This window comes from Gobius niger (assembly GCF_951799975.1).
Source record: "Gobius niger genome assembly, chromosome: 7".
Lineage (NCBI taxonomy): Eukaryota > Metazoa > Chordata > Actinopteri > Gobiiformes > Gobiidae > Gobius > Gobius niger.
Genome location: NC_136858.1, coordinates 25,864,788 through 25,887,571, shown reverse-complemented (window position 1 = coordinate 25,887,571; position 22,784 = coordinate 25,864,788). Strand labels below are relative to the sequence as shown.

General features: G+C 40.8%; 1 protein-coding gene across 1 annotated transcript in view; it reads left to right on the top strand.

Annotated features, from left to right (window-relative positions):
- The window catches only part of unc5b (unc-5 netrin receptor B), a 92,010-nt gene that overhangs the window by 60,261 nt on the left and 8,965 nt on the right, over nucleotides 1-22,784 (top strand). The window contains 7 exon segments of the mRNA XM_079559419.1: nucleotides 12,003-12,233; nucleotides 13,391-13,534; nucleotides 17,646-17,749; nucleotides 19,135-19,315; nucleotides 19,408-19,461; nucleotides 19,464-19,574; nucleotides 20,925-21,093. Coding sequence (XP_079415545.1) covers nucleotides 12,003-12,233; nucleotides 13,391-13,534; nucleotides 17,646-17,749; nucleotides 19,135-19,315; nucleotides 19,408-19,461; nucleotides 19,464-19,574; nucleotides 20,925-21,093 — 994 coding nt within the window.

Here is a 22,784-nt window from a genome sequence, read left to right as displayed (position 1 = left end):
AGATCATCTGACTTCCTGAATGCCACCACAGAGTCCAGATCTTAAGCCCTTTGAGAATCTTTGGGATGTGCTGGAGAAAGCTTTGCACAGTGGTCACACTCAACCGTCATCAGTACAAAATCTTGGTGAAGAATGAATGCAACACTGGATCTTTTGACATGGCATAAGCTCATTAAAACAATGCGACAGTAATCAAAGCTTCAGGCGGTGTGATATTTGTGTTTTTTGTGACGTGTAATTATGCTGTAATACAATAGTTTGAAAACTGCTACTGTGTACATATTTCAGTCTTCCGTCTGAAGTTATTGAAAATGTGCACTGTTCGCTGAATCTTTCTTTGAAACTTAAACCCCAGACCTAATTGCAATTGCAAAACTGGCAGGAATACAATCTTTACCATCATTACAGCATCAACATTGTTATCAATTTTTCACATCCTCTTTTATCATGCCTTGCTGCAGTATAACTTGTAAAACACACAGGTCCTCATTACAAGAAAGGCGTTTCATAATTATGTTCCTGTTATCCCACGTCACCAGCGCTTTTGTCATGTACGATTATTTTCTCTCCTTCCTCACAGCTGTGTGTCATTACACACGCAGCTTGTGCCCCGTCGCTATGGGCTGCTCCCCTCACAGCGTCTGTAGGATATCATTTGAAGTCGAATGGAGAGCCTTTTGAGTCCGACAGGAAAGGCGCAGGAGTCAAGGGAGGGCAGAGAAGAAAAGCGTTTTGTTGTTTGTTTGCGTTTTTCCCTCCACTCCTCTCTCACAGGACGCCCCGTACAACAGCGGTGGGAATGGCAGGTTCCCAGTGTAGCCAAACATAACCCCTTTCATATTTATCGACTTCAAAAGTATTTATCTTGCCCCCACTGCCACAGCCATTTCGAGGGGTTCAGTTCTGGGATAGCAGAGGGCACTGTGCGAAGAGGGGGGGGGAGTAATGACTAACTCTGTAAAGGTAATGATAAAGTAGAGGCACTTTAGTCTCCACTTTGGCCAGAAGCAGTCAAGCTAGGAAAATTACAGTGGTCCATGTTTGTGGGAGAAGAAGCTTGACAGACAGACAAGTATGTGACTCAGACTTATTGGTGGCCATTACAGTCTGTGCTGCATTGAAGTGCCTTTTGTATATTAGAAACACTAAGGTCGTGCGCAGATTTATTATCAACTATGGGCCTGTAGGCAAGAACCATAACAGTAGTTGCATGCTGACTTTAGATTTGCTATTCATGGTTTAAAATCAAGATTTTTAGATATTATTACATTTTAAGATCAAAAGTTTGGAAACACTTTTTTTATGTATTGTTTTTCCTTTTATTTCAAGACTGTTGATATTGGAGATTCGGCATCACAGTACCCTGATTCATTGTACCTAACTAAATTTAGTTCAATGTAATGTGCTCTGTAACAATGTGCAATAACTTGTACCTATGGGTTAGATACACAATGGAATAACTTGTATCAGCACTTTGTAGGTACATAATGTAATAAGACACGAGCCCCAAGGGTTAGGTCTTAAGGTTAGGGTTAGGGCTAGAGGTCTTATTACATTATGTACCTACAGACTATAAATACATATTATTCCATTGTGTATGTATCCCATAGGTACAAGTTATTGCACATTGTTACAGAGCACATTACATTGTACTAAATTTAGTTAGGTCTTGAAATAAAAGAAAAAACAACCGTTTTAGATTTAGAAAAATTAAGTGTTACCGGAGATTTTCACTGAAGGCATTAGTTTATGAATGAACATATGGATAGGGCTTGGTACTGATAAATTGTACCAGATAAGATCAGGTACTACTGGTCTTGAAAGCAGGTACTGAAAAAAGTGTATATCCTTAGAGACCAAGTTTTGTTGCTGTTGGTCCAGGGACAGCATTAAAGGAAGTTTGTTGTTTGTTTGCTTTTTCACCTCAAATAAATGATACAACTTTTGAAGAAATAGTCTTTGATGGTATGAATGAACATTATTAAAGGGACTACATGCAAGTTGGACATTTTTATACTCACTACCGCCACCTCAGGTCATGCGCGTACCTGCAGGTTCTATATTAAGCTCATGCATGATGGCACTTTGGAACCAAATTAACACCATGTTGAGTGAGACTTTAGAGGCAGTTGTGGTGAACAGGACATTAGGTCATTCCTGGAACTTGTAGGGGGAGGAAAATACTTAATTTTATTAAACGCTGTATAGTCCCTTTAAACTCAGAAAATGATAAAGGATGACTGCTTCAGAGGCTCCTTAGCAAACAGGTGCTCTTCGAGGACTAGGCAAAGTAGATTGATCAGCAGAGAGATTGACTTAATAGAGTAAAAAATCTTACTGTAGCAAGTGAGCTTTAAAAAGTCAATAAAGGTGTCCGAGGTATGAAGTGAAAAGTCCCAAATAGACTAGCATAGACTAGCGTTTCGACAGACCCACCTTATGAAGCTCATTGAGAAAAGGCCAAGAATAAAGGGTGGCTTGGGACGCCTGTCAGACTCAGGAAGACTTAATATAAAAATGCAGTTGCTTCTTACACTCCTCCCCAGCTGTTTACTCCCTTCGCTTGTCCGTTCTTTTGACCTGCCCTGTCCAGGCCGCTGCATTGTCCCATCTTGTCACTTCTGTCCCCGTCTCACCCCCGGCGTTCACACAGACAAAGGCCATGTTCACACCGCGGTCCCAATCTGATTTTTGGTGACCCAGATGTGATTTATTCATGAGTGTTGGTGCAGCACACGTCACATGCAATCCCGTCACTTCACGTCACCGCCCGGCCGTCTCCCGATGCGCCTGTGAATCAGAATCAAGTTTTCGCGACAATAGAAGAAAGAAGTGGACCTGGATAATGGTCGTCAAGACAAAGCTGAAAGAAAGGGATGACTCGACAAGAGGAAAAAGTTTGAGGAGGAAGAGAAAGTGGATGTGTTGCCAGATGGAGTCTTCACTAAATGACTTGGAACAGTATGGCACATTAGGAACTTTTAATGATGTGGAATGGATTACAATTTTTAATATTAATGAATTATCTGAATTATCTGCCAAATTGCTGCAGCAGTGATTCTTTACTCTGTGTCATTTGTGTGCCCTGCTCCACCGATCCAAATGTACTCTTTTAAACAAGCAGCAACTTCCCTCTCTCTTGGTACAGCTGTATTTTTCTTTTTCTTTTTCTGCAAAGTTAACTTGTAGTTTCTGTGCTCCACATTGGTTAATTGGCTACTTTTGTGCATCTTTGCTGTGTTATTCAAAGGTTCAGCTGATTTTTTTTTACTGCAGAGCCCGAACTAGCCATGAAGTTAACATTTTTTTAACTACTAAAGACATTTGAGACCTACAAAGCACTGACAAGGCACCAGGAGCCCCCCCCCCCCCACACCTGCAGAGCAGTGGCGGCATCATGAGTGGAGCTACCGGAAAACAAAAAAGGGACAAACGAGGGGGTATCCAGGCAAGAGCTTGCAGCTAAGCCACACAAAGCATCTATCCTAGGGCTGGGCGATATGGACTAAAAGTCATCTCAATATATTTTGGTTGAATATCGCTATACGATATATATCCCGATATTTCTTCCGCAAAAGGAGAGCTGTGAAATTAAATGTTAAGTCAGAGTCAAAGCCAAGTTTGAGTGAAAAAATATATTTCCTTTGTGTAATTGGATGTGCAATATCTCTCTCTCCCTTTGACTTTTCTGTCAGCGTAGTATTTACTCTCACGGGCAATTAATGAGTAAAAAAACGCAACATGCTACGACACCTGCAGTGGCGCATATGGCCTCTGGGGGCATGAGTTACTTAGTTCTGCTTTAAAGTCCGTTAACCATCACTGGTGACTGGTCTCATTACAACTTATTCTGTGTCCCATCTTTATTATCAATTCCCGGCTGCCTGCACTCTAAGCATACACAAAATGCATAAAAGAGCAGTCGTTATTCATCAAGCGTGTCTTCCTTACACGCACCTTGATCTGAATTATAAAACGTCGAATATAAAAGTTGAGGTGCTTAAAGCTACAATCATGTCCTCAAAAAACTTGTAATCATTTCCAGAGCAAATGCATCAGTTGGCATGTGAATCACCACTCATTATGAGGCATACGATTTACTGCAAGGGATTGTCAAAGAGGTAACAGTCACTTTGATTGTGGATTACAAAGAAAATGTTCTTGGTGTTCCTCGTCCAAAATGAGCCGTTCTGGGAGATTCTTGTCTTAGACCTTAGCCATTCTTTGGACCTGATTAACGTCACAGTGTTGGTTCTAGTTTTATTTAGAGACCCTCATTTTACTTCTTTGCAGTGTCTGAAGCTATAGTCTGGTGTTCCTTGAGAATCAATTCCTGGAGACAATTTTACTCAACAGGTTATTCTTTGGCAGGGGTCCATATTTCACTCCATTTAACATTACTGCAAAGTTCCAAACACATCAGCTGCACAAAGACGCAATCAAAGCTTCTTAAAATAATGCTTAACCACAAACCAGGCCTCTCTCATCTGCCACAATCCCTCTCCCATAAGCTGTCGCCCCCTTTCTTTCTCTCTCACTCTCTCTCTCTCATTCTTTCTTTAGACTTTGCTGTCAATATCCAATTGTGTGGCGCCCCATCCCACAGCCCTCGCCCTCCTTTCTACTCTCTTTGTCCAGCATTGATCGCTGCGTGTTCAAACACTGTCGGAAAAACACAGGCTGTCATTCTTCCAGTTTGATGAAAAAGGAGGCAGACAAACAGACGCAGATGATTTCAGAGAGAACCAGAGTCGTCTTACTCATATGGCACCTCTTGCATGTGCTTTTGTCCTGGTTTGCTCCTGGCTTTTCACCTTGATATATTGCTCTTTTTTGTTCCTAGTCTAATCTCGGTTGTCTGTCCCAGTTTGAACCAAGTTTTGGACTTCAACATATGGTTTTAGATGCATGCTGCAGCTGCTCTTGAGACTTGTGGCTTTGGGATAGCGAGTGAAAGCTGTTCCGGTAAAGTCCTGGTTTTACATGATTCTAGAGTCAGTTCTCGTTTAGACCTAATTTAGTTCACACATTACAAATGAGAATTTAGTTCTATGCTGACACACACAGAAAAAAAACATGCAAACTCCACATGGAAAGTCTTGTGGGAATCAAAACCAGGACCTTCTTTCTATGAGGCCATCATCATTGTGCTATTGGGAGGACCGCTGTTTATTCCCGCAATTTTCACCCGGTGTTTTGGTGAGTGCTGGGCAAACAGCTGATTTATCCAGGCGTGTAGCACCGATCTTTTACAGTGCAAGGGGAGTCATTTTCTGTTCGTAAACATTGTGTTGGGCCACCATAGCTCTATTATTATTGATTTAATACATTCATGCCTACCACACCTTCGAACCTGACGACATCACGACGATCACTCCTATTGTGTCAGCCAGTGTTCGGGTTGGTTTGGCGATGTGACTAAAGTCTGCAGTGTTTGAGATTTAAACAAGTTAGGTCCTCATCCAAATCCATTCTTTGATGGCTCACTGCAGAAATGGCAGAATACTGTGTGGAGCTGGTCATTAGGAGCATGTTTTGTACTGATGGCAACAGATAGTCCAAAATGTTACACAGTAGGTGGGACTAGATTGTGCCCCTTGAACGACCAGTCCTGCCTTTTGCTAACTCTAGTCTTATTGTGTGCATTTTTAGTGTTGTTATAATTACTTATTTGTTTGTTTTATATGATCTGTTGCGCCAATTACAACAGACAGAGCAGTGATATGAGTAATGTATCATTCATAAGCTTACCATGATTAAGTAAACAAGTAGAAATCAATCTATAACTCAGGAAAATAAACAAAAAAGACAAACAATGTATAAAGCACATTTAAAAACAAACATCTTTAGTTGTGGTTTAGCCCAAGATTATTTTTCATTTGTTTGTTTTTGTCCCTTATGCCCTCATTGCGCCTCTGATATAGTCCAGTATTTTGTTGCATTGATGTTCAATTCGTGTCATTCAGCAACTATGAAAAAATAACCTCCTTTGTTTAAAACCTCAAGACTTTGGACTTCACCCTGACACAGACTTGGTTCTCCTTGTCCCCTCACTCCGGGATAATGGAGTTGTGGCATTTAAAGTGGAACCTGTGTTTTTAGGCCAACGCACACAAACATCCATCAGACCTCAGCAGCCGGCAATTTGTGCTGAGTGGAGGCGCCTTAAAAACAAGAACAAGTCCCTCTCCCGTGCAGCTACGGTGTGTTGTCTTTTATTACTGATAATGATAGGCGGCAAACTCTGGGCTTATGGGTTTGCTTTTTTTTCCTTGGGCTAAAGTGTCCACACGCAAGATGACAGACTATTCTTAGACAACGTGGTCAGGCATTCATGTATGCTAAAGACAGTGCATTGGACACAGTGGAAGTGACAGGCGGCTGTGTGCAAGCCCAAATACTTCATTTAGATGGAGGCTCGGATAGCATGTTGTTTGGGGTGGGCCGTGCAAACTGGGATGCTTTCTAATGGAGTCAGCAACGTCAAACTTACAATTTCGGCACTGGCCAAGCACTCATTTGGTAAACATTGAGTTTAAAATGAAGAGCTGTCACAAACGTGCGGTGAAAGGTTATCTTTGGTGTGACAAATATCGGTCATTTTTCACTCTCGCTTGGGATAAAATATCACATTTGACGTGACCATATCGGCTACATACAAACAGAATATCTATGTTAGAAATTTGATATGAAAAATGTATAATCGTCTTTATTTCAATGACATTTTTTCCACATCCACTGTGCACTCAAACCACATTTGTGCATTAAAATGTTATTTAAAATTTCAATTACCGGTGCAATAATACTGGCAGCCGTTGCCTGGAAACTATGGTTCTGTAATTACTAAAATAGAAATGGAGAAGACGGCCAAATGCCAACATTTAAGTGCTTATGTGTTCCTATACAATTACTGTATCAGTGATATGTGCCCTACGGGTCAAGAGTAATGCCTGCAATTTGATTATAGGTATGATTACTGCAGTGTAGTCGAAAAATAACTTTTGCAATAAAGAGACAGAGTTCCTCATAATAAACTTCTGTAGCTTGAAGAAAGTAAGAGAAAGAAGGTAGTGAATCATTCAAGAGTTTCTGACAGATAAAGACCGACAGATGTCAAAACAAACGCAATATCCTATCATTTCGTTTGTGTCCTGTCAGCATCTTTTACAGACATTTATATTTTTATATTTCGAAGAATAAACGGAAATGTTGAGAATGTTATTAGGCGCACGCAAGTAGCAAAAGAAGGTGTACCCCCTCAAGGCAGCTCCTTAAGCACTCGAAACGCTTTTACATGAAGGAACCTCTCACCCATTCACACTCACATTCATGCACCAGTGTCAGACACTATTGGCAAGGTGGGGGGGGGGGGGGGGGGGGTGTCTTGCCCAAGGACAGTGTGCACCAACAGGATACAGATAGTCCAGACAACAATCACTGTATGATGGTGAAGGAAAACAGTCCCGCTTTATGCAATATTGAGTGATGTGAGTGTTCTTACGAAACCCAAAAAACATGATTAATTTGTGTAATTATCGGCCCACTTTTCACATTTAGCCGCTGCTGCGCCTCTGGGTGTGCCAAGTTCATCCCCGGGTCGCAGCCTCTTGAATAAATGCAGCCTAAAAGAATCCACAGGAGGAGCAGAGAGACAGATCCAAAATGACGCTTCGACCAGGGCTTGAACTAGGCCTGGAGCAGCTGTTGCCCCCAGAGTCGGCCCCGTAACCGCAGAACTAAGACACGCTTTACTGCCCCTTTAGGTCGAGGAAGGAATTGTGAAAGCAGAATCTTTAACTGAGGCAAAGGCAACAACATGCTGGCAAAAGCTCAGACTTTCTGGGAATGCCGGATTGTAAAACTGCCTATCACAGTTTGTCTCTCATATCCATATCTGAAGTTCTTCTTCCTCAGTAGTGCTCTTATGGCATTAGCATCAGCAGATTCAGACGACTCGGGGGTGGCGGGTGCAGCAGGGGCGGAGTACTGCACACTTTCCTAAAATAGACAATGGTATCTTCCTAAGTAGTTTCTCTTGTTCCCTGGTTGTAGAATAACAGATCAGTTCAGGCCTTGATACATTTTGAAAACTAAATGCTCCGGGAATGGCCTCATTGTCTGAAAGCCTCTTTGGTCTGTTCCTCACTGAACGCGCGAAACAGATTTGAGAAGATTCTTGCGGGAAATCGTGCACTGAAACAAGAGCGAGGCTAAGAATATCATGGAAGAGTTAAAATGTTTTAGTTGTTCAGGTTATTCGTACTGTATATGCCAATGGTGCATACAACAGCAGGCGCACTGGTGAGTGAATAAGAGCTTTTGTTCCGTAGCTGGGCAGTTTTAGGCAGGAAGTTTCCCTCCTTTATTGATGTATTTAAAAGGATTTGGATAAGTTTGGCCAGAAAGCATCTACAAAACTCGGTGCAGTGTAAAATAAGTCCAGCTCCAGAAGAAAGATTTGTCTATGCGAAATGAGCTTTCCCATCTTCCACAGCTACATTTCCATGATAGCATTTATTTCCTTAATGTATCTATTCATTTGCGCCATTTTCAGCACTTTTACACCTTGCAATGTAGCGAAAGTGGGACAAGCAATTAGATTTGGTGGGACATGGAGGGGAGGGATGAGAAATTAAAGCCTTGATAATTAAAGTAAAACTAAGTAACTTGTTTTCCTTAAATCCTTTCCGTAGTCCCTGTGGGGGTACAAGTGTTAATGGGATGATTGGGGGGTCTTTCATCTCCCCCGGTGTCTCTGGCCAGAAAACCACCCTTCCGAATTCTCTGCCTCAATACACACTAATAAAATCATGAAGAAGAAGCTAATGGGCAAAGCTAGCAGTGGGCTAGCACCGCTTTAGCAGCGTTTACAGCCAAGTTTGAGTGAAAAAAATGATCTCCATTGTGTTATTGGATGTACAATATCCCTCTCTCCCTTTGTCTTTTCTGTCAGCGTAGTATTTACTCTCACGGACAATTAATGAGTAAAAATCTGCATACTACCTGCAGTGGCGCTTATGGCCTCTAGGGGCAAGAGTTACTTAGTTTTGCTTTAAAAAAACAAGTTTCTGTACAATTTAGAGTCTAATAGGTAATGGAAAAACGTATATAGCGCTTTTCTACCTTCATCACCATTCATTCTAATTCGAGTTCGGGAAATTCCACAGTTACCATAGAGATCCGCCATCTTTGCAGCGGTTAGCATTGACTAGCATTAGCTAAAAACAGTGTAGAAAGTGGAGAAAATAACCATGAAACAACTCCATTAGCTGCTGAGTTACTGCTGGTAAATACATCTAACTCACTGTGGTGTCCAAGTGTTTTAATGTGAACAATAACTCCAGTATTTTAACTTTTAAAATCCCATAATGCTTAGCGATATGACGTCACATTCCCGAACTCTATAGGTAAAAACATTTGCAATTTAAAGTCGATATCCTTCGAAGAAACACAAAAAAAATTATCGCTGTCATGTCGAAAAGTTATGTCCTTATTGAGAACTGTATAGCAATCGGTCACACAACAGGCAGGACACTAAATATTTGGATCTTACCTCGGACCGTGCACCAACTGTCTGCAACCATCCTTGTCAGTTTTACTCTTCTGTTATTGAACTGAGATTAGATTTATAAGCTCAACACAGTCTCTCTTCATCTGGAGGGTCAAAAGCATTAAAGATTTTACTAGAACCTGGAGGAACCGTGCGCGAATGTCTGCAGAACCCACCAGTAAATGTCTCGCACAAAATAGAGAGTGTATCCCTGTGATTTATAAGGTATTCAGTATGCATTAGGCTATACGGAGCAGATAATTCTTTACGGGCCACGGGCACTTTGTAAAACTATTATTACCTGTATAGTTCACCCGGATTTATGGCTCCGCTGCGGCGACCAGATGTAGCCAATAAGGAGATGGCGGCATTGATAAAGTGTCCGGGATCTGCTTGTCATTACTGAAGTAACAAGTCGGGGAGGCAGTGAGGTCAAGAAATACTATGTCCTTCCCGAGAGGAGAGAGAGGAGAGGCTGCGAGCTGCAGTGCCAATGGGAAAGTGTCAGATCGGAAATGTCACGAGATAATGTGCGATCAACAGGACGGGCCCGGGAAGGTCAGCCGCGCTCCTCTCCAGCTGAGAGCCATGGACTCAGAAAGGAGCAAGGAGTCTGCATTGACCAGATTAGTGGCGAAAACAGGGCAGCGAAAATGTCACACTATTGCTCGTCTATTTACTGTCAACACTGAAACACTATAGAATCTTTGCACTTTCAGGCTCCTCGCTGATTGATGAGATTTATTTATTTCCTCCTTGTACATGCTTTTTTATTTGGAAACAAGTCTTGCCAAAGTTCATAAGTTAGAAATAGAACAGAAATGTTTAGAATTATTAATTTCTATCTTTTAAGTAGGTAAGTAAGTAAGTGCTTTATTGTGTTCAGGTGTAAGTCCTGAGCTGTGGGCCAACCTGACCCGCATGTTTTTGGCGGCAGAGGAAACCATAGCACCTGGAGGAAACCTGTCTGCCTTTAGTGCTCCTCTGATACCTCTGAAACGGTGCACCGCCTCCTATAATTTTGTCCCTGTTTTAGAGCGTGGTGTCCTGCACTGGTCAGCTCCTTGCTCTTCCTCCTGCGCAGCTCCATTCGCTCCATTCGCTCCACAACAATCTTTCACCATCTTCTGGGAAGAGTCTTACAGTCAATCTGTTTTATTCCCTAGGGAACATCCATTTGCCAGTACACTAGTAGGGACAGAAGGCATGTGTGGCTTAGCTTTGTGTCTTGCCCGGATACCTCCTCCTAGCTTTGTCATTGTCTAAGACTTGATGTCATAGAGATTATTACCCATACTAGGGCTGGGCGATGAATCAAATTAATTCAATGAATTCATGCTTTTAAAAACAGACGATTTAGAAAATGGCTAAATTGTAAAATTTAGTCCACCACTCCATGGTGGAGTTTTCTGCCGCTAAAACAGAGTTTCCCACTTTCCTCCAGTCTGCTCCTGTGCCTTTCTCTCACTCTGCTTTGAGCGGACCATTTAACTCCGCCCCTTTCCCTTGAGTCTCCATGGAGACGGTTGTCAATCACAGCAGAGGCATGAAGACGATGAAACTAAAACACTTTTGAAAACTTCATGGCTTATTAAGAGGTTTTACTTTTAAGAGCAAACAAGGACTATCTGAAACAGAAATAACAATTTTTTAATAAAGGGTTATGTTATCTTAATGGGCCTATTTGTAGGCTACATTATGAAATATTAAGGAGTAGGACTCTCGTATTGTAGCTAATCATCGAGAAAAAAATCGAGATTTTATTTTTTGGCCATATCGCCCAGCCCTAACCCCGTACCCTGTAACTTTCTCAGATTCTAATGGCTTTAGTTTGAGACAGCAGCAATGTTGTAGAATGTTTTTTTAATCAATATAAAGCTCCACTTTTAAGTTTGACATTTCAGGGCTGTAGATGCAAGATGAAGGATTATTTTCTTGACATTACTGGGGGCGACAGGACAGGGCCAAACTTCAGGTAGTTCAGCTTTAATGTCCTCTCACAAATGGACTACACCGGTGTAAATGCATACCGCTCAAGTGTGCTGACAGTTTTGTTTCCCGTGCCCCGCAGCGAGACACAGACACACACGACAAGGCGTCAAACACGCGCTGCTCCTGCAGGGATTCGGCGGCTTATTGATCCCCCAGGGACAAACTTGTCATTTTGTCTTTTTCGTACTTCCTCGACAGTAAGGTCATGGAGCAGTGCCTCAAGACAATAACAGCTCATGTGGGTCTCGACTCCAACAAAAGTGCGTTCAAAGGACATTTTTATTCTTGTCTCGGGGTAGGAAACGCTGGCAAAGTAAATGTGTGAATATTCCAGACTTTCTCAATAACATTATCAACATTTTTGCAAAACGTCAAAAATATACTAAAATATGCCGAAAAACAATTTACGTCTATGAGTTTGCATCATCAACTTGTCTTCTTTTCTGTGTTGTTTTTACAGAAACGACAGACTACAGTGACACAGACACGCTCCCGGACACCTACCCCTCGGCACCGGCGGAGCCTCTGCCGGAGTTTCTGCTCGAGCCCGAAGATGCTTTTATTGTGAAAAACCGTCCCGTCCAGATGAGGTGCAGGGCGTCTCCGGCCACACAGATCTACTTCAAATGTAACGGAGAGTGGGTCAATCAGAACGACCACGTCACCCGAGAGAGCCTGGACCAAGTCACAGGTACAGAGCCAGATTTTGTGAGACAGACTTTGGCAACACTTGGTCTGAATCAGGACCAGGGCTGGGCACCACTAAAATATACCAGTATTGTGTAAAAATAAAAGGTTTAGGTTCTTCTGGTATCAAAAAAGTAAAAGTATCGAAAGCAGGTACCGAAAAGAAATATAAAATCATATTCAAGTTTTGGCGCTGTTGGTCATCACAACTCAAAAGACACAAAAAGGCGGAAAAAAATATATAAAAGGGGGAAAAATCTGAAAAACAAGTGAAAAAATTGGTCTAATATGGGAAAATTGTGAGAAAAAAATGAAAAAATAATGGGGGGAAAAACATGGGGAAAAAATGAAAATTTGGGGAAAAATTGAGGAAAAAATTGGGGAAAAACATGTACAAAAATTTGGGTAAAAAGGTTCAAAAACTGATGAAAATTCAGGGGTAAAGATTGGAAAAAATATAGAAAATTTGGCGGGAAAAAGTGCAAAAAAGTTGGGTAAATTCAGGGGAAAAAATGGGGGGGGAAAATAAGAAAAACTTGTGTTGTGTTTTTTCTGCCCTTTTGTAGTTAAAGGATGTTTCTTGGCTGTTTCACCTCAAACAAATGATAGTAATGTAAAATAAATTAAATTGAAGAAAAAGGAATAAATGAACATTATTGTTCTGTTTTCTGGTTCTAGACGACACATTATTTAGCACAGGTATCGATTAAAGTATCGTATCGAAAACCAAGTCTCATTTAAGTACCGTTAAAAGTTAAAAGTCTAAAGCAGTGAATTAGAACCAAGTCTAGGAATGGACTGAAACAGGGCTCACTCCATTTAAAATGATTGTTCCGAGCACACGGCATCCTGTGTTATTGTGCTGCGGTACGAAATCATATACTGCGCCTCCATTTGTCATTCACCCAAACACAGCTGTCCACACTCACACATGTTCTGTATGTCACCTTGTATTTCTCAGACATAAACATCACCCTCAATTACGAGCATCATTCCCAACTACATAATCTATTAGCTCCTATAGGGTTTTATATCCATGTTAACTGCGCTGGGCCGACAGCCAATGCATTATTTATATCCGGAGTGAAAAATATGCCCCACTAATATCTCATGTCTCCCTCTCTATCCATATCCCCCACACTCTCCCTTTATCCCACACAGGTTTGGTGGTGAGGGAGGTGGATATTTCGGTTTCCAGGACCCAGGTGGAGGAGTTGTTCGGGCTGGAGGATTACTGGTGCCAGTGTGTAGCGTGGAGCTCGGCTGGCACTACAAAAAGCAACCGCGCCTATGTCCGCATCGCTTGTAAGTGACAACTCAATAGGAGCTAAGGTATTTCTCATCCAAAAGAACATCTTAGCAAACATGCGGCTCTCCAGGAATCTTTTTAATGCACTAAACTAAAGCCAGATTAGAAATAACATGTGCCTAAATCAAAGCATTTAGCCAGATAAATGGGGACTAAAATGCTTTTCCAAGCCAGGAATGAGAATAAACCACAGTGCTTGCTTCAAAAATACGTTAAAGGAGTTACTCTACTACAGTAAAATCTCGAAAAGGCACTTGATCTTCAGTAGAATCAGTGCCATTAACACAGAGAAGGGTTTGGGATTTTCCTGAGCTTGAAACATTACGCTTGATATACTATTGCACTTTATAGGTACATCCTGTGCCCATTATCTTCAAAGACTGTTGTAACAAGTGCTTATTTGGGTTACGGCTATCCTCGCATCATCTGGAACCATTCTCCTTTGACCTTTGGAATGAAGTTTTCCTCGAAAGAAATGCTGCTCACTGGATAATTTTGTTACTTTGGGATCATTCTGAATCAGCCATAAAGGGACATTTCAGGATTTTTGACATAGGGCCTCATTTCCTAGTTATCCAGAGTGTTGTTGAAAGATAGAAGAGTTTGGAGGCGCTAGGCTAGTGCTAGGCTAGCGCATGTCTATGACCCACTGACTCCACAGTGCACCTGAGGCAAATCACTTACAACGCCAGATTACCAATATAAATGTCTGTGTCGATAGAATATTTTTTGACATATAACTGATCTTGCATCACATGAATCACCACAATTCGAGGAACTTTTTTCTAGCAGATCACTCCGCTGCTGCGTAGCTTACAAAAGCTGATGCTGCTCAAATGTAAATTCTTTTAAATGCAAAATGGTTTTAATTATTCTATTGACACAGACATTTATATCGGTAGTCTGGCTTTATAAGTGATTTGCCTCAGGTGCACTGTGCTTGGGTCAGACTCAATGGGTGAGGAACATGCTTCTGTATGGTCCTCATGGCGGGGAGCTGACATTGCTGTAATACCACCCCCTGGTGGCCAGGGGCGACTCCAAGAGATACTTGGGAACATTGATTCTAATGGACTTCAAACGTCCCAAGAACGGCTTAAAAGCCTGGCTCCAAAGAGTTTTTCTTTTTCTAAAAATCGCTATGACCCATGTGACCACGCTGGGGTAGGTGAAATATTTTTAACAACGCTGATTTTTGTTTATCAGCCCGAAATTTGCAAGCTTTTCAGTACATTGACTGGCTCCAGAGAATGTCAATCAAGCTCTTCCCGCCTTTTTGCCCATTTAAGGAACAGGCTGCGTAGGAGGAGATAGAGCGGGACCCAGGACTCAGGAACCTATTTCATTGAATGGGGCTGAATGGGACCCACTCATCTTTATTATGTTATATCTATGGTCAGACTGTTTTTAATGCAGGCTACTAGTTACCATAGACATGCACTAGCCTAGCACTAGCCTAGCACCACTAAACTCTTCAAATTGAAATATAAGGACTGCATGAATTAAAAAAATATATAAATCTCCAAAATCAACAACAGTCTGGATAACTAGGAAATGAGGCCCTATGTCAAAAATCATGAAATATCACTTTAAATTGTTAAATAGATACATTTCCCAAACACTTATTTTTGTCCACACCGTGCAAGAATCCCCTTTTCTCTTACTTGATCCGACTCATCATTTTCTTTGATGTGATGGGCTGATCTGATATTACTGTTTAGATCAGCCCGCGAGCATAGATAAGAAGAGAAATGTGATTGCACACAGCAGAGATGAAATACGTGTTTCAAGTGCTCCAAAATTAGCCACAGTATGGTCAATTCCTTTAAAATTTGCTGGGGTGATCGATCTATTACTGTCTGTCTATAATAATGCAGCACTGGTAATTCTAAAAGAGGCGCTTGACCACCATCGGGCAAACAAGCAAAAAATATTTGATGCTAAAAGCCGCAGCAACTTGAGCTCCCCCTATAGATTTATAGGACGGCAGGAAAGAGAGTGAGCCAGCAGAAAGCCGCACATGTGGGCTACGGCTTTTTACTTGTCATATGTGTCAGCTTAAGTATATGCAAATTTACAGCACGCAGTAGCACCCTGAAGTAATGTATGTGCCATGAGTGACAGCCCAGCGTGTTTATGGGAGCACACAGCCACAGAAGACGAAAAAACAGATTGACAGCAGCTTTTAGGGGCTGCGATTGTGTGTTTGCGTGTGATGCGTGTTTCCATGACAGCCAAAGTGAGTGTGATAAACAATGGAGAGGCGCGTTAGAGGCACTTTGCAAGATTATTTTTATTTATGTAGCAGCAACACAAGAAACTACATTTAGATCGGATCAGTTGTTGCATTTTTGTTGTAATATTTTATTGGAAAATGTTAGCTCGATTTGGACAAAAAAAAACAATGGAGTGCCTGTGTTATGACTTTTTTGTGAGTGAGGAGAGAAAACCCATCCATCCATCCATCCATTTTCTTCCGCTTCCGAAAACCATTTAATGCAAATCTACGAAACCTCTCAACACCCACCGGAACTGAGCATTTTTTCTCCAGTTTTGGCTTTACCCAAATCTAAAAGCTTCCTGTAAAAAAGCGTGAAAATAGGATAAAAAAGGGGACGAAAACGAGGATGAAAAAGTGATGAAAAATGAACAAAAAAGTGACGAAAATGTGATGAAAAATGAACAAAAATGTGATGAAAAAGTGATGAAAAATGAACAAAAATGTGATTAAAAAAATGAACAAAAAAGTGACAAAAATGTGATGAAAAATTAACAAAAATGTGATGAAAAAGTGATAAAAAATTAACAAAAATGTGATGAAAAATCAACAAAAAAGTGACAAAAATGTGATGAAAAATGAACAAAAATGTGATGAAAAAGTGATGAAAAATTAACAAAAAAGTGACAAAAATTTGATGAAAAATGAACAAAAATGTGATGAAAAAGTGATGAAAAATTAACAAAAATGTAATGAAAAAATGAACAAAAAAGTGACAAAAATGTGATGAAAAAGTGATACAAAAGCAATGAAACAAAATGTCAAAAAAGGGACGACAATGTGGCAAGAATGTGAGGAAAAAGATCCTTCTAGATCAGTTTTGTAGGTCTTAGCTTTCAAATGAGGCATTGCTCTGGCTTGTAGATGGTAACCTTTTAGACCTGGGTAAAGCTGAGTGCCTGTGTTACGACTTTTTTGTGAGTGAGGAGAGAAAACCATTTAATGCAAATCTATGAAACCTCTTAACACCCACCGGAACAGAGCACTTTTTCTCCAGTTTTGGCTTTACCCAAATCTGAAAGCTTCCTGTAAAAAAGCGTGAAAATAGGATCAAAAAGGGGACTAAAACGAGGATGAAAAAGTGATGAAAAATGAACAAAAAAGTGACGAAAATGTGATGAAAAATTAACAAAAATGTGATGAAAAAGTGATGAAAAATGAACAAAAAAGTGACAAAAATGTGATGAAAAATTAACAAAAATGTGATGAAAAAGTGATGAAAAATTAACAAAAATGTGATGAAAAAATGAACAAAAAAGGGACAAAAATGTGATGAAAAAGTAATACAAAAGCAATGAAACAAAATGTCAAAAAAGGGACGACAATGCGGCAAGAATGTGAGGAAAAAGATCCTTCTAGATCAGTTTTGTAGGTCTTAGCTTTCAAATGAGGCATTGCTCTGGCTTGTAGATGGTAACCTTTTAGACCTGGGTAAAGCTGAGATGCACTCGGTGAAGGCGGGGGTTATGAGGTTAAAAGCGAAACATGGATCTATTGCCTTTATAAAATATCACATATCTTTAGCTAGATTTACACCAGGTACATCCAAACATTTTTCATGGTTAGGCGCATATCAAAATACTTTAGAAAATATGAAAACAAAAAAAAGTACTGTTCTTATATTTGATATGATATACTGTATATAATAGTGGATATAAAGCAGGGAAAATGGAATATTTGTAAGTTCATAATGGTGTTTTAGAAAAAGGCCTTCCGACAGACACAAATAAATCAGCCTAATTGCCGTATTCACCCTTGTTAATATTCCATGTTTCCCTATTAGACGAGGTAGAAATGCTGACTAAACTTGTGTGCGTCTCTTTTTATAGACTTGAGGAAGAACTTTGAGCAGGAGCCGTTGGGGCGAGAGGTTCGTCTGGAGCAGGAGGTGCTGCTGCAGTGTCGCCCTCCGGAGGGCATGCCAGCTGCTGAGGTACACACGGCGCCTTTGTAATTCCCCGATTATATTAACACCTTATATCATAACAAAGCTCCATGGGTGTCAGAAGGCGATGAGGCCACTTACAATTGCGTGTGACAGATGAAAGGGAAATTATAAGAGGGGAAAATGGTTATAAATTTGTACAAAAGCAGATGTTGGTGATCACAGGAGAGCTTTGATTAGTTTTTTTTATTATGTTTTATTCAAATTAACTCCCATTGTATGCTGGCATTAAGTACGCACATATTAATCACATGCCGACTGGGTTTGTGAATTGCAAATTATGCATCATTCAAGCGTCTTGTTAAATCACTGCAGGTTCATGGTGCTTAATCAGTTTACATGCTGTTGTACACGTTCAGTTACCCCTTGTTTTCTGTGTATATTAATGTCATGCAAGGATGTAGCTTTTCTATTGTGCCAGTCGCATTCTGAATTGTTTCAGCTGAGGTTTATTTAAAACAGGGGCAGGCAACGTCGGACCAAATCCGGTCCTTGATCATAGAACCTCTGGCCCTCAAGATGATTTTGAGGAATTTATTACACAAATCAGAGGTCAAATGCTTGTTAAAGTGCCCTAGAAATGTCAAAAAATGGTGCCAGTGCCTTTAAAATGTTTAACAGAACAAAGGCCATAAAAATGTACAAAACTGGCATTTGTAGGAAGTGGTGCCTTTTCTTTGGCCTACGATTGGAGGGTCCGGCCCTTGGTCTTTAGACAATGAAGCCCGATTTAAAAGGTCTTTATCATCTATTTTCATAATCCATATAAAAATCTGTTTGAAAGCAGTACTAAGTAACTTGTTTACCTTAGTAAGTCCTTTCCGTAGTCCTTCTGGGGGTAATATAAGAAAATCACAATTGCAACTTTGCTCTCTACGGGTAGGAGGCGCAATACACACTAATATAATCACGAAGATGAAGCTAACAGGCTAACGGGCAAAGCTAGCTTTGGGCTAGCGTTATTTAAACAGTATTTACAGCCAAGTTTGAGTGAAAAAAATAATCTCCATTGTGTAATTGGATGTACAATATCCCTCTCTCCCTTTATCTTTTCTGTCAGTGTAGTATTTACTCTCACGGACAATTAATGAGTAAAAAACTGCAACATGCTACGACACCTGCAGTGGCGCTTATGGCCTCTAGGGACATGAGTTACTTAGTACTGTTTTAATTTGTTTTTAATGTGAAAAAATACAATTTAATTTAACATTGAGAATGATGGATACAGTAATAATGTTTTTCTTTGGTCTAATGCTAAACTAGCCCAGTCGAATTCAACATAACTTTAACTAAATAAGACTAGACAGAGAAATGCAACATGCAAGACCCTCAAACACTTAAATGTTTTTGTCGTTGATTTGACTGGTTTTCAGGTCGATTGGTTGAAGAACGAAGACGTCATCGATCCTTCGCAGGACTCCAATTTCTTAATCACCATTGATCATGACCTGATTATCAAGCAGGCGCGGCTCCAGGACACGGCCAACTACACGTGTGTGGCTCGTAATGTGGTGGCCAAACGACGCAGCAGCACGGCGACACTTATCGTATATGGTAATGCATCTGATTTATACGTACTTAACATTCAAAAGCTGCGCCTTTACTGACTAAGGCATATTGTTAACTGCTTTTTTTTCTCTCTGTAGTGAGTGGAGGTTGGTCATCGTGGACAGAGTGGTCAGAGTGTAATGCCCGTTGTGGCCAGGGTGGCAACGCCGCACACGCAGCTGCACCAATCCAACGCCTCTCAACGGAGGAGCTTTCTGTGACGGCCCACCTGTGCAGAGGGTCACCTGCACCACTCTATGTCCAGGTACAAACAATCTAAAGGATATACTTTTTTTTTTTTTTTTACATAAAAAAACATAGGATGTCTTATGTAGACAATAATATATCAAAACAATAATAAAAAAAAAACGTTATGTCGTCTCTAGTCAATTAAGATTTCAATACCAGTGACAACCAACTACTACTAAATGGATTTGGACAAATAACTCAGAGGTACAGGAAATGACTGTACCTCGGGAGCCAGTCAGTGCAGTTACATTGTTGATTTTCCCCGCATAGTCCCCATCATCCCAATTTTACGTATAAAATATGTCCCTATTGTGTTTATATTAATTCAGGGGTTTGAAATAAACCACCAATGCATTCAAATGCAGAACAGCTGTCCATAAATTGGCAAATGAATGAATTAATAAATTGAGGTGTATACACATATTTCCACTTACTGCCTTACACATCACCTGGCAGTTCTCTCACAATTTCGATTTCCTGTTTATTAGCTGCTAACTCCATTTGAAAATGAAGACGGTAAACTGTATTGAAGGTATATTTACATGGGAGCAGTTTGGGCCTGTTTCCACAGCGTAAACTGCAGGGGAGCCGCTCCAAACTGGGGCCACGAGTGCAGTACAGTCTGGAGCGGTTTATCTGGGATAAAAGAGGAACCCTGGCAGCTATGGGAGAATTCACACTCAGTAAATACAGCATGCCTAAAAGCAGAAATAAACATAAAGATGTCATATAACCAAGAAGCTTACCTGTTTGGGGATCAACAGTCATAGTTCATGAAAATAGTACTTCGTGTTACAAATGTTTAAAAGGTAATGTTGAGAATAAAAAACAAAAAATGCAGAAACACAAACCTGTGGGGAAGCCTCCACTTTTTCAAACAGCTCATGTGAGTCACGCTGAACCACCCCCCTTTTAAACTGTTCTAATGTCTGCAACATAATAAACAAGTTCAACTTCACCAGGAAAATGATTTTGCTTTTGGCATTGTCCCTCACAAGGGCAAGTTGTGCTGACATCTTTTCAAATATAAAGGACCCATGCCACTATTATCCCACTAATCGGATAATAGACAGCCAGAGGCAGTGTAATGCAGTTTATACTAAGCTTATACAAGAGGCAGGACAAACATTCAGTGCAAAGTCAATTGATGTCCATACTGAGGCATAAGCTCCTGGAGTGTGGTAATAAAAAGCAGTATTGAGCGGAAAAGAGCTGGACTCCACTTACACAGTGCAATATGGTCCATACGAGCCGTCTATTGGTGAGATTGGGTTTATTGCAAGCCCAAAACAAATGGGAAAAAGCATGTGTTGTGGTCTCTCTCTGGCTGTGCAGTCACCCCTGTATTTGGTGTTTCACTTCACAGTAGACGGAGGCTGGACAGAGTGGGCAAAGTGGTCTGCCTGTGGGACGGAGTGCACACATTGGCGCAGTCGCGAATGTCAGGCCCCGTCACCTAAAAACGGAGGGAAACACTGCAGCGGTAGCATGATGGAGAGCAAGAACTGCACCGAAGGGCTGTGTGCACGCAGTAAGTGACGTCTACAGAGGATTTGAACAATGAGTGAAGTGATTCTGAAACTACTGTTCACATCGTTTCAAATGCAGCAGGGACCTCCTCCCGAAACAATAACGTATGCTTAACAGTGGTTCAGGAAGTATTCATACCCTCTGTTTATTCCTATGCTATTATGTCAGATTCTAAAAGCCCAGCACTTAAAGAGAGTCTGTACCTTTTTGTATCGTGGGTAGTGAATAGAAAATACAACAAGGCTTTTATGGATGTTCAAAATCAGCACAACTATGACTGAGAGCAAATGGATGGCTCTGTGTTTTTTTGGGGGGTGCGGCAGTGGCGCAGAGAGTAGAGGGTGTCATTTTGTGACCACAGGGTCGTGGTTCATTGTGTCCTTGGGCAAGACACTTTTCCTCCTTGCCTCCAGTGCCTGCGTGCACTGGTGTGTGAATGAGAGTGTGAACGGGTGAGTGGTTCCTTGATGTAAAGCGCTTTGACTGAATAAAGCAGGTAGAAAGGCGTTATATACAGTAAATATACAGTTCAATGTATGACGATCAGTGTGTAGATAATTATTTCCAATAGAACAAAAGTATGATTTTTATTAGGGCTGGGCGATTGATCGAAATTTCATCAAAATCGCAATCTCTACTTTGGCCAATCTCAACAATCGTCATGGGACTTTATAATCGACAGGTTTACAGCCATTTCTTTGGCACAAACCGCACCTAGTTTGGGAGTTTGGTCGAGACAATGGAAGACTTTTGTGTGTTAAATGAGACTTGATTAAAGCATTTGTTTTTGTTTGAGCTGAGGTTTGAATAAAAGATGTATCTAATTTTATGAATCAGCAAGATGTATTTAATTTGTTATGAAAAAATCAAATCGAATCGAAAATCGAGATCGATCAATATGAGGAACATAATTGTGATTTTTATTTATTTTTCTAAATCGCCCGGCCCTAATATTTATATACAGTATATATATATATTTATTTCAAAACTGAGCTTAAATCTAAAAGATGTCTGACCCAACATTTAACAATCCGGCACATAACTTGGGCTAGACCTGGATTTAACAAACACTAGCTCAAGTTTCAACTATCCGATCTAAATTAGAGAAAACTAGAACAAAACCCAGATCTAAACTGTGTCTAAACAAGATCAGAGTAAGCACTTCACTACATGCACCACAGTTTGAAAACCGAACTGAACTCAAAGACCCTCCGTCAAATTAGCCGGCATTTGTTTGACCATCTATGTAATTGCTTTATTCCGTAATCCATTCACATAGCGTTGTTGCAAAAAGGTCTGATGAGGTTGTGCAGAAGTGGGCCGGCCAGGGGAACATATTTCATTACAGAAATGGTGAAAAGTATGTTTCAGAGTCAGCCCCTGGGGTCACTTCTCTAACGGCATATCAGCTCCATCAGGTGCATGATAAATTGATAAAAGCAAACCCTCCCGGCCCTCCTGATATCTTTTCTCGTAGTTCAGAGGCACGAGTTGTATTGCATTTCAAAGCTCCACAACAGTATTCCCACAGTGCATATCTGTAGCGGCATAGACTGATGATGTAGAGAGAGACATGAAAGGTAACATAGCCCCCCCTCCTACCCCCCTTCCCCAAAAATATAACCTTACCTGCTGCATTATTGGAACAGTTTTTTTAGTTCACAAACAGAAAAAGCCACAAGTTTGCACGGATGGA